The 12,400-nt window shown below is 40.7% G+C and overlaps 2 protein-coding genes across 2 annotated transcripts in view; one reads left to right on the top strand and one right to left on the bottom strand.

Moving 5' to 3' along the window:
* Positions 1–214: 214 nt before the first annotated feature.
* On the bottom strand, positions 215–2,922 carry zgc:172182 (coiled-coil domain-containing protein 89). Its single transcript, XM_030787333.1, has 7 exons — positions 2,863–2,922; positions 1,531–2,003; positions 1,310–1,440; positions 1,093–1,229; positions 847–923; positions 423–522; positions 215–301 (listed from the first exon to the last, which is right to left on the bottom strand). The coding sequence occupies exons 1-7, from the start codon at positions 2,920–2,922 to the stop codon at positions 215–217; spliced, it is 1,065 nt and encodes a 354-aa protein (XP_030643193.1).
* A 3,772-nt stretch (positions 2,923–6,694) lies between these two features.
* The window catches only part of lrp2a (low density lipoprotein receptor-related protein 2a), a 57,772-nt gene continuing 52,066 nt past the window's right edge, over positions 6,695–12,400 (top strand). Inside the window, exon 1 of the mRNA XM_030786018.1 lies at positions 6,695–6,764. Within this exon, the coding sequence (XP_030641878.1) occupies positions 6,695–6,764 (70 nt within the window). The remainder of the gene's footprint in view (positions 6,765–12,400) is intronic.

The raw sequence follows: 12,400 nt of genomic DNA, 5'->3' as shown, positions 1-12,400 counted from the left end.
TGAGATAGACGGCAGAATTTTATAGTTAACAAACTGTTTAACAAGCTTTACGTCGTGTGTAATTTCCTTTTTTGAGACAGACAATAATCAGAGGTCATTCTTGGTACAAATCAGACAACTTTAAAATTTAATAACAAAACAACACATCTTACGAGTGGCCTTTTTGAGATAAGATGGGGAATATGAGATGAGGTGTTGAGATAAAAGGATGGTCCTAAATGTTCATGTGTCGTAGGATGGCGTTTAGTTCCTTTTCCTTGGCCAGGAGCTCACCGCTGTGTTTTTTATATGCCTCAAAATCCTACAAACACAACATGACACAGCTGAGAAAAAAAATGAGTACGTAAAGACATCATGTCCTGTCATGGCACGATATCACATTGCTTTTTTCTTTCTGTTTTTCTTTTCCTGTTTTAACAGACCTTCCTCAGATTATCATATATTCCCTCTGCCCTCTCCAAAGCCTGCTGAAGCTCTGTCACCCTCAGGACTTCATTCACTGCTGACGCTTCTTTTTCAAACCTGAAAAGAGAACCAGGAAAACTATCAGACCTCCACACTCTAGTTCTCATACACCTGACATGGATCACTTTTTGACTGATTAAAACAACACTGGTCAGAAGCTGGTTACTCTTTAAGCAGTGTTAAGCGGTACTTAATTTGTCATCATTAACCCTGCTACATACAATGCAATCACTGGCTCTGCACAGCACCTGCCTTATGACTTTTCTTTTTAATAAGTCTGGTTATGTTATTCATTGTCCTTTAGTCCAGGGACAAAAACACGTAATGCGTAATAGGTGAGATGTAACACTGATGTAACACTGATGTAACAATGACTAGTACCTATCCAAGGCCTCCACTGTAGCATTCTCTGCCTCCTGCCTCCTCAGTTCCAACTGCTGGATTTCTGCTTCCTTGTCCTGGAATAGATCACAGATTCTTGTTAATCAACATTCATGAACATTCTTGTGAATCAGCTCCCAGCACTGCTGTGGCTTTGGACTTTAAAAGGGAAAGGACCTTTGTTTTTACAAATGATCCTGAATAAGCAACAATGAGAGTCGGTTATATAAGTCAGGTACCAATTACCTGTATAATTTTCTCTTGCTGCATTGACAAATCCAGCAGTTCATCCTTCTCTCTCATCAAAGAGTCCAACTTCCCCTGGGTCTCAGTCTCCCTAACTGTGTCTCTTTCCTGTGTTTCTTTGAGTTCAAGGTCCAATTCTGGCAGAGATACAAGTCATTTACAAGTAAGGCAACGGATACACAGACAGTATTATTAAACATTAGTCTTCAATACTCACTAGTACACAATTCGACGGCATCCTTTAATTGTTTTTGAGTGTCTTGTAGTTCAACCTGCAAAGACGCCTCTTTAATCTCATGAAGGTTGATCAGTTCCTTTATTTTCGCTTGAAATCCAGTCATTTTGTGCCTGCAATCAGCAAAGATGACATAGTTTTGATGACAGATAAGTCGAAAAAGAAAACTTAAGACATGCATGACTCACATACAGATTTCTTACTGGCACTCCATCTCTAAATGTTTGTGTTGTTCTGCAAGATCCCTCAGCTCCTGGGTGAGTTTTAAAATGACCGCTTCCTTCTCCTGAACCTCTTTACAAAAAAGTTTCTCGTTCTCCTCCCTGAGCCGTTTGTTCTCTTTCAGCAGTTCCGCGGTCTGTCTCTTGTACTCGTCTTTGAAACTGATGAGCTCTCGGTGATTGGCGGCCAGGTCCATGAACCTCTCCTCCAGCTGTTTGGACCTCTTCCTCTCATTCTCCAGTTCGGCCTGAACGTTTGCCTGCAGGTCCTCCAGCTCGGCATTGATTCGCTCAAGCGCCTGGCAGCGTAACAGCATTTCGTCAGCTCTCCGCTTCAGAATGCAGATCAAAGTGGACTGTTCATCGATTCGGGAACGCAGCATGTCTGTCTCTAGCCTCTCTTCCTGGGAAGGCCCTCTGAGCTTTTCCAAAGCTTTGTGAACGTCATCCATGTCCTTAAAAGTAAAGAAAGCAGTGCTTTTTTTTCCCTCTCTCTCTCTCTAACACATTTTTATTTTGTCTCAAATGTAATTCATGTAGATCTCTTTTTTTTATTTGAGCACATATTTCCATATATTTTAAAGATATGTGGAAATCTTCATGATATTTCCTTCACTTGATTTGATATGATATTTTTATACTAAAATGATAGTAAATGCTATTATACTAGGATTTGTAAATCTGCATACATTATTTTTTATCTCGAGTAACATTACAAAATTTTGTTACGGCAAACACAGTGAAACAAGTCTGTTAGACACTGAAATTTCATAGCCTATGTGTCTTTGATCCAATAGGCTCTAGCCTATGTCCATGAAAAATGCTGATTCAAAACAGTTTGGAGAGGCGTGGGGCTACTGGAAGGAACAGTATTAGTAACAGTATTAAGAAAGAAATGAGATGCCTTGGGGAACGTGCATAAATACAAATACAATAAAGAGAGGGGGTGACTGAACAGAAGCCAGAAATGCTAAAAATGGGTACGAATAAGCCGATACGAAAAAGCTCATGGGAAAATCGAAATGAGTGCTCGTCACTATCGCTAACATTCTCCAAATTTTAATCATGGAAATTTTTTTAACCCTCTGTGATTCTGTTACAGTTTCAACGTGATCTGGAATAATTCGTCGCATTATAATATTTGAGCATATTAGTCGCATACAAAAACAACCGCGGCAGCCAGGCGCTTCGTTGCCCGCTCAGACAATCAACACTTGCAGCAAACAAGAGGTAGTTACACAAGGCGGTGACTGTATCGAGAAGGGCTGAGCCAGATAGCTAGGCGTGGACCATTTGGAGTGAATGACGCTTTACCTGTTTTGTGTCTTGTACCATCTTCCTGAGGTCCTTAGGGTTTCTCTGGGGCGACCCCATACTGAAATGTTGAAGAGATATCGCAAATATCAAATTTAAGAGGTGTTGCAAAACAAAGGAAAAATCGCAGTTGCCCACTTCCAGGAAAATGCGTCTCTGCAACAGCCTGCTGCTGCAAAGTTTCGGTAGTTGCTATTAGTAACGGGAATTCTAGTGCAGATTTCGCCTTTGCTGTCAATTTTGTAAAACGCCATGCGACATTCCTGTCCTGCACTGCCTTAGCCACCACACTGTGTATAAGTATAGCTGACAAAACAAATGTCTAATTAAAATACCATTTTAACGTAACTACAATGTTTTGTTCTGCCTTATTTATGCTCGTCATTTGCTGCTCTAGCAGCAGACGCGGCGCCAGTTTGCAGACTGCTTTTCCTACAATAACCACAGGGTGGGACTGGTGCTCTTCTGAGGTGCTAAACTGACAACCTCAAAAGAACAGTGTGAGCAATAGCAATGAACAACAATTATGAACAGCAAATATGGCCGCTTTGACAAAGGTGAGTTTTCAGAATAAAAGAAATCCTCGCAAAAAAAAAGTAAAAAATTACACACACAAACGTAGAGAGAGAGGGACAGAGAGAGTGAGCGAGCGCGTCCGGCAGAGTACTATAGAGGTTTCTTCACAAAACAGCGCATGCTTAATGAGCAAAGCATCGCATCACGAGGAAACCTTAAAATCATCACATTGTCTCCTAAACGGGAGGTTGTTTCATATATAAAAGTCTCGTAAAAAATCACAAGGACAGCTGAAGGCAAGTGTTACAACCCACAGTGGGACAGACAATGCAACGTCGCCCAACAGAACTAAGGAATCAGCTCACACTGAGATGCAGTCATAAATGCAACTCCATACACTGAGGAGTTTGATTAGACGTAATGAAGGGCCATATCCTGCCCAAGACAATGACAAGCTTCTTTTGCAGACATGGCTATCTATTCTGCATAAACTTATTCTTTCAAAACAACATGAGGTGAAGGAAGGATATGCACTCACTCACCAAGATTAGCAGGACAGAGGAAAAAGCATGACTAAAATCATTCAGATGTAAAGAAAAATGAGAGACATTTGGGCTTGGCTCAGGAATCACAGATCTGAACGATGTCTCTTCTCACATATAATCAGCAGCAATCACCTGCAACAGTCTAACTTTCTCAGTCTGTCAATTATAATGGCATGGGAACTAGAGCAAATCAACACAAAACACACAAAACATGGCACTGATAAAAAAAAAAAAAAAAAAAAAACCTGAAAGAAGTTACCCCCTCCTCCCCTCCCCAACACACACACCCCATAAAAAGCCAGAATGCCCTTAAAGTCAATCAGTTTTTTTCATCAGTTTTATTTATAAAAATGTCAGTATGCTGTACTATTCGCACAGTAAGCATGTTAATTAATTTTAAAAAAGGCACAAAATATTATTTTTGCAGTAGTAACCACAAACTCATGCAAATTTGATACCTATGATACATATTTCAGAGAAGCTCTGAAAAGAAATGTGAAATACAAATCAGTTACGACTGTTATACCATGTCTTCTTCTGGTCACATTTACAGTGAAAGAGCTCAGTCTAGAGCAATTCACTGAACATTTGCAGTTATTCTGTGTTGCAGTGTTTCATGGTGATCTCATTATGCACTGATTCTGACTAACATTCAGTGCTGAAATTCAGAGAATATTCACTTATGACTGTCCATGGGTACAAAGTATCACCTATCTATGGCCTGGGGCTGACAGAAGTGCATATTTTTTCTTTGTTTAACTCAAAAAATGTACTGTCGTACTGTTTTGGAAAAGCAGTGGTGAAGGTATAGATTTATTGTTGTATTTTACGAAATGCCTACATAAGAAATAATTTGTCAAAGTCATTTATATTCTGAATTTTGACGGCTGAAAATACTTTTATTGTTCTGAAATCTTGCATTTTGGAGTTTTTGGTTGTGTGCGTTAGAAGTTTCTGGCATTAACTGAGTGAAGTCATTTTTTAACAAAATTTAACAGTTTACTTAATTTTGTATTAACCTTGAATAATGTCAGTTAAGTCAGATTATAAATTCAGTAACTGATCAACTATTTCAGCCATAAATGGTGTGTGAAACATAGGTTGAGATCGAAGTACTAGCTTAAATTTTTTTTAAATTGAATAAAAATAGGCTGAGGGTTATTTGGAGTGGTCTGTTTACAAAAAATCTTTTTCTAACTCTGCCTTTGCACAAAGTCAGTAACCTTGCCTTGGCCTGGCTGGGTGTTTTGGCATGGGACTGTCTGACAGCCTATTGAGACCCAGTGACCTTGAGTAACATGGTTAAAACTGCGTACTGCATTAATTTACATCAGACTAATGTTTGTCTGTCCCATTGGTGGACTGACGCTCATTCAACAGTGAACTCTCTGTGTATGCATCCTGAAAATGACACTGAAAAATTGTAATGTTCAGTGTCAGGACCCTCCCCCATTACATGATTAATATTTGTTAAAAAATTATGCCATTTAATTTATTTATTTATTTATGGTCAGCTATTATACATAATAGCTATTTATGTAATGAGCAAAATTATTTTTCTTTGTTTTAGGCTTGATATATGTCTGCGGTACTTGCTTTGAGTCTGTGTGATCAGGATTTTGTGTTACTGGACCCCTGAGAAGAAAACTGTGTAACAAAATTATTGTGGCATTCATAGAGAAATCACCCTAAGATTTCCCTGGCTGATGTCAGTTTAATATGAAATTTTATTTTAGTGGATAAACGAAAACAGTTAGCAGTCAATCAGACGAAATACTGAGTCATTCTTTTACGTTTTCATGCTTGCTGACGTGATGTATCCAAACTATATATGATGCTTCTTATTCCAGACTTTTGACAAGTGATGAACAAAATGTTAAGTGTTATAAGATTACACTGTCGTTTTAGTGTTTTAAGTCTGATAGTGAAATCTTGTGTTCTGCTGGTCTTTGTATGAACACTTAACAACAGCATTGAACAAACTGTGACTGTCACACACCAATCATCCCATTGTCACCCTGAGGTGCTGATAGAACAGTCTGGTTTATCTTTTCCGCACAACACACAACACATCCGCACAGCAAACGTTGAAACAGAAGGCCCTTGGCAGTGATTCAAGGTCATCCAGTACGTGAATTACATGCGAATGTCTTTTGAGACACCCAGAAATGGTGTTTGTAACAATTTCCAATGAATTATAAAGAACATTATGTTAAAGACTTTTTTGGTGATTGTTTTCCACCTCTCCCCCCCAAAAAATGTTGACCAGCATCCCTTTACAGAATACCCTGTTCATTTATTTGTTTGTTTGTTTATGTGTGTGTGTGTTTGTTTAATGTTCATTGTTTAGCATAAAATAATGTGTAATATTATGTATAATACAATAATTCACTCTTTTGAACCCATTCTGTCTCTAAAACAGTGGCTTGTAGTTTTCTGGGTATCAAGGGGAGAGGTTACATTTTAACAAAACACTTGCTGAACCCACTTGCGGTTTCTCACTTGACTACTGAAAACATAAGCCCACAGAAGTGACTTATTGACTAAGTTGACAGGCCACATGAATGAGGCTATGCAGGTTCCTGGGTGCCAGCTCGGGATTTGATGCAGGCAGGCGGGGTGGGGGGAGCGTCATGTCTAAGCTTTTTGAGAACGCCCTTTCTCGTGAGCCTGGGACAAGTGAGTGAGAGGCAAGAGGCATCTTAGTCCCCAGAGCACCATCTGCCCGCTACATGAGGGGCTGGACAGACCAGCCGGGACCGTGCATCAGAATGCGGCGAGCACTGCTCGTGAAACTTTTTCTTATATTAACGATTTGCTCTCTCCCGTGTTATTCTCAAGGTAAGTTCCAGCTTTGTTTAATTTCGGGCTGGTTTAAAATAGGGTACATGCATGTTGTAATTGGAACACTTACCAACAGTAGATTTACAACGTACAATATATTTTCCTGTTCTCCATATTGGCACAATTAACCTAATTGAATTTAAATGAGTTTACAGAATAGCCGTTCTAGATCGGGAGTGAATTAACTAAGTCGTCCGTTACCTGAAATACTCGCTAAATTTTTATTAGTCCACCAGTCTCACTCCATAAGGATAACGGTAAAGTTATCTAACGTCGCTGTTAATGTTTAGCCTATGCTCAAATTCATCTTAAATATAACTGACTGTTTTTAAACTTATTTTAAAACGAGTTTGCAGACCATTTATCAAGCACAGTCATTTGAATCTGACACAAAAATGTTTTGTGTGCTTGTGATGAGCTTAATAACCACAATTTAACGTTAACTAGCCGCTTCAACTGCCTCTGATCTAGCAAGTGCTCTTCATGGGGAAATTTACATTAGCAAGACCTCACACATATCGGTTAGATATAACATGTTGAAGATATAATTAATGTTTTTAGTATAATTCTTGCGAAATATTCCACAAACCAGAGATGTTACTTATTTAATCTTGAACACAAAGCCTCCCTCAGACAGATTTCAAGTTCTCCTGGAGAACTTTTGCCTGAGCTTTGCCGTTGCTAGGTAACAGAGGCGAGCATGTGACTACCAGACAATCTCTGGACTACAAGCCACTGGTACAGACTGAAGCTTTTGCACTTCGCTGTTATTGTGCAAAATGAATATCTGGCCCAGGATGGATCCTAAGAGACTTTGCTCTTGAATATCTGAGGTGTACTTCAATAGGTTAATACCGGTAGATCATAACTGATAGCTTTAAACTTTCGTCCGTCCTCTGGTGCTGAATAATGGCTGTGTTGCTAGACCTCGCGAGCCACACAAATTGTAATCTGCTTTCTTTTTGCTCAACCCTTAGTATGTAAGCTTCTTAGTGTGAATCAAGCAACTAATTACGCCGCAGCTGCTGCTGAAAGCGACCATTACTGCCCGTGCACAACGGAGCAAGGGGAGGAACTGTATCAACATGTTCTTGAATATTTTTATTTACAGCTAGTTGTTACTTTTCCAGGTTTTGTTTTTACAACTTTCCTCAAAGAGAAACAGAAACAGTCGTCAACACAAATTGCTGATATAACAAGTAGTAAAGCTACAATAATAATTTTAATGGAATCACACACACACACACACACACACACATAGAGGAATAGAGAGAAAGAGAGAGAGACTACTCATTACTTTAACTGAGGTCATTCATGTTTAGGTTTTTCGGTGTTTAAATGAATCAGCCAACAAGTGCGTTGCGAGTCCACAGGTGTGCGTTATGCAGTCAGGCAAGTTATTCGCCAACAACAACAATAAGTATAGTAATATTTTATTTACACTTATTGTTTAATGACAGTTCCTAGTTCATCTAAGCGCGTCTGCGTTTCACATAGCTTTATGTTTTGCATTGTCACTCATAACTGCGAGGCAGTCTGCTAACTAGCGAATCGTCTTACGACCCGCGTCGGCCAAATTTTACTTGGTCAGTGAGGAATCTGCCAGTGTCCCTGCTCATCGTTTGTCTTTTTTTTTTTTTTTTATCGTTCCACACCTGCTATTAGTAACCATTATGTAGCGGTAAACTCAGAGTTTGCTCGCTAGTTTCACGCCTGTATTATTCTTGAAACGGCTCTCATTCGTTTCGTTTTCAGCGTGAATAACTTGACAGCAGGAAAACTGCAGGAGAACGTCTGACATTCACAAATCTTGGGTTTAAAAAGGGAATCCCTTTCTAAGAAGGAGCATGTCATTCACCCTCATCCCCACTCAAATACTTAACAAGGAGGAGTTGACATTACGAGTGGGGAGGAAATTTGGTTGTGTTGTCTATCAAGAGTAATCCTCTTCCCTTGTAGGGACCCTGCATGTAGAAGCATTTTAATCTCACTGCAAAATATCGATGAAACTGAAGTAGGGTGAGGGAGGTTAAGTTTCACTAGTTGTCAGATCTAGCTTAGTGCTAGTATCGATGTGGTGTTGCCCAGGAATGGACAGGAATCCATGCATCCTTTGCTGTCTACATAGAATTTAGGGGCGTGGGGTTTGCTGATCTGCTCAGAAATGTGAGCCAGGAATGGCTCATTTAATCCAGATTTATTCAGCATGTGTTTCAGAGGAAATGACCAACAGGGCCTTGAAGAAGAAGGACAGGTTACTTTTCCTAATCCATTGAGCCATATTTCCGCTGGGGCCTTCAGGGCTTTGGTTCATATGAGTTTTTTCACTGTATCAAGGGTCGTTAGAAACGCACAGTGGCTCAGTTTGATTATTGTTATCAATGTCTAATCTGATGCCCTCACCTGAGTTATTTCTTATTTTTTTGAAGGTATCCTGAAAGTGTCTGCGTTGGCACAGTTTCGCTCAGTGTAGGGTAATGGATAGTCAGTCAGACCTTCTGTCGGTAACAGTTTTTGACAACTAAGCAGGCTCTTATGTAAACATCCTTTGATGATTAATAATGTGTGTTATGGTTTGTTAACCATTCCACACAAATTTGATGACAGCACCGTTTTAAGGCATGTTCTCACAAACAGATTAGCACATCAGGGTTTGTATCATTTTCTACAAACAACTTTGTTCAATCATTTACAGGTGTTTTGTTTTGTTACTGTGAGCTAGGTCACCAATGATTAAAAAATAATGTTGTTTAACTAGGTAATAACCACAATTTATGCCTGTTCTCTGTTACCAATTAACTGGACACAGACAGTAATTGTTTGATACTTTGAGAGGCAGTAGTAGCTGAGTCATGTTTTTGGGGGGGGGGGACATGAGTAAAGCAGAAAGAATCTAAAACACCACATATTATATATGTGTACTCTGATGTAGTCATGTGTCTTTCAAAATGTGGAGTGGCACTGTAAAATGTATCGATCATTGATATTTCAATGGGTAATATTAAGTTCCAATGGGTCTCGTCAGCCTACACCAGTTAGACCTCGTGGACAGGTGTAATCAGGCCAAAAACAAATGGTTCTGAAGTTTAGAAAAATCCTTTTTTTTCCTGTCCAGCACGTGCTCCTAAAGCCTTACGCACATTATGGTTCTTTCCGGCACGTACTAAATCCTGGAGCAACAGGAGTGCTGTGTTTGAAATACGAACAGAAGTTAACACATTTGGCATAAATAAAGAGGTCTAATCCTCTCACTGTAAACAGCACCCTCATCATTGGTATGACCAACCTCTGTTGGACAGACAAAGAAGCAAATTCTTTTATGACTGTGTGGGCTGTTTGATAACTTAGCAGTGAGGTGAGATTTTTACTAGGCCCAATAAAGAGGGAAAAAGAAAAAGTTGTAGTTCTTTTAGGGAATTGGTATAAAAGGAAAAGAAAAAGAACAAACGGTACGTGTTATCATTAAAACGTTTCCCCAGCCTTAAAATTGCTCTCCTTGGGGCATTAAAAGTACATATTTTAGATCAACATGAATAACATACGTCAGGCGCTGTGAACAAAAGTCTGTACTCTCTCTTTCCATAAAACTTTCAGTGTGAATTCAGAGATGTCCTGTTGACTCTCAGTAAGGCCTAATAGGCTTTTTACTCATGTTTGCCTGCTCTTGGTTTTCCTCCACTGTTCAGGCTCTCCAGCTTACCCGTGAGCCTTTCTTCTGTTTTCAATGCTGCCGAGAGAGCCAAAGTCAGTTGTAAAGCGTCTGACTGCGTTCTGCTCTGTCGATTTCCATATGAAACGGAACAGCGGCGCTCTGCGCTGATGGCGTGAACCAGGCCAGGACGTAGCGGTGCCAGCCGTTTACCCTGCATGCATTCACTCGCACAGAGCAAGGGGGCGCACCGAAACAAGGCTGTATTGATGAAGAGGCAAGCACCTCTTTCCCGGGCCTCTGCGTGATTAGAAAGAGATGTTTTTAGGGTAGAGGCAAGTGGCTTTTCTATTAAGAGGAGGTGGATGGGGTGGGATTGGGGGAGGGTTGGGTGTGTTGGTTGGGCCAGGGGCCTATGTTTCTCACTTTGACAGGAAGCTCTACTGTATTCTGTATACTGCCATCCATCTCCATTGGACCTTTGGCATGCTGACACCTCCAGTTCTGGGGCTGCTGTCCTGCCGACTCTGCTATTGTGCCATTGTGATGTCACAGCGGGGCCTGAGACTTCGGGAGGCTTCATTCTAATGAAAATTCCTCCAGCTCTCCTCTTTGTGTGGCAGTGGTAGGGCGTCCTTATCTTTCCCTGCCGATGGTTTGGGCTTCTCGCCTGCTGTGGGTTTAAGTTGGCTAATTAGAAAAGACATGGGCTGAGAGAAGGGGAGGGAGAAAAGAAAACACTAAGCCAAACAAAACAGCCAGAGCAAGACACATTAAAGGGGGGGGGGGTGGTACAAACCCTTCAGCGTGGAGACGACATTTGCATAATACAAGCTACTCTCCTCACAATAGTAAAGGAAACAATCACATTTCTCCTCTCTGCTTTTGTTCTTATTCATTGTGAGCTCAGACTTCCATGAGTTCCATTTTGTGGTTAGGTTAAGACATCACAGTAAAATTCCTTTGAATCTCCTGAGGACAACTGTCAGTAAATAGTTAATTTGCCTGAGTGCAGGTCTAGCACAACACAAGATACTGTTTAAAAAGCCCACTTCGGTCTGGCTGTCACCTTTCCCACCAACGATACTGCCAGGAAACACAGGCTTCATTTGAAGGTCCCAGCAGATTGGTTTCCCTCTGGCAAAGATTGGCTAACATTGTGATACCAATGTATAGCACATTAAGATCAGGCATATGCCTCACTACTGTGGCCTTAAGCCAAGTCATCTCTCTAAACAGTACTTTTCATCATAGACACAACCAACAACAGGGCAACACGGATGAACTCCAACAATACATTTGCAAAGTATGTGTACGGACCTTCTTATTCAGAGCTCCTTTGACCCACTGTTGGGTGTATATGTGTGATGCCTCAGCTGGGAGACTGGTGGGTAAATCCAGTTGTTTGACTGATGTCTGTAAGTGTGCCCTGCCTCTGCTGTGCTGTATGTACCGATTGTCTTTCTGTACATTGTAGACGATGCTGAAACCTCCGAGATCGTGTCCTCTCAACAAAGGACGCCTTTGAGCCTCCAAAGGAGCAATTTTATCATTAGTAAGCTGAGCAGGAAAAAGGCTGGCTTCCCAATTGGCCGATGAGGGAGTTAAATAGGAAATCCATTTGGCCGGTGAGGTTTGAAAGCGAGCGTTTGGTGTCGGCTAATTAATCTGGGTTGGGACCCCCATGATATGAGAGGGCCCCCGCGAGGCTTTTAATGCAGTAGCATGGGTGCTGACCCCAAAACCTACTGGCAGTAGAAGAAAGCCATCCATAAAGAGCACCACAAACCACTGACTCACACAAGATAAACCCTAAGCTAGTACAACATTTGCGTAAGATCGCTGGCAGAGAATCAGCAGTTACAGAGAATCTTTTATGCTTTGTGCAGGTTGAGGCATTCATTTTATAAATTTATTTTTAAATTTTTGGTGGGTCCCTGCTTGATGATATTTATGTCCTGATTGGTTAAATGTATCCGTGATC

The sequence above is a fragment of the Chanos chanos genome, chromosome 10 (genome assembly GCF_902362185.1).
Source record: "Chanos chanos chromosome 10, fChaCha1.1, whole genome shotgun sequence".
Lineage (NCBI taxonomy): Eukaryota > Metazoa > Chordata > Actinopteri > Gonorynchiformes > Chanidae > Chanos > Chanos chanos.
Note: the sequence above shows the minus strand (reverse complement) of the source record. Positions and strands in the feature narration are given on the sequence as shown.

Coding starts and splice junctions, on each gene's coding strand:
- zgc:172182 (XM_030787333.1), bottom strand. CDS start 2,922: ATGGGGTCGCCCCAGAGAAACCCTAAGGACCTCAGGAAGATGGTACAA. Junction 1,441..1,530: donor CATTTAGAGATGGAGTGCCA/GTAAGAAATCTG, acceptor TGCTGATTGCAG/GCACAAAATGACTGGATTTC. Junction 523..846: donor ACAGTGGAGGCCTTGGATAG/GTACTAGTCATT, acceptor TTCTCTTTTCAG/GTTTGAAAAAGAAGCGTCAG.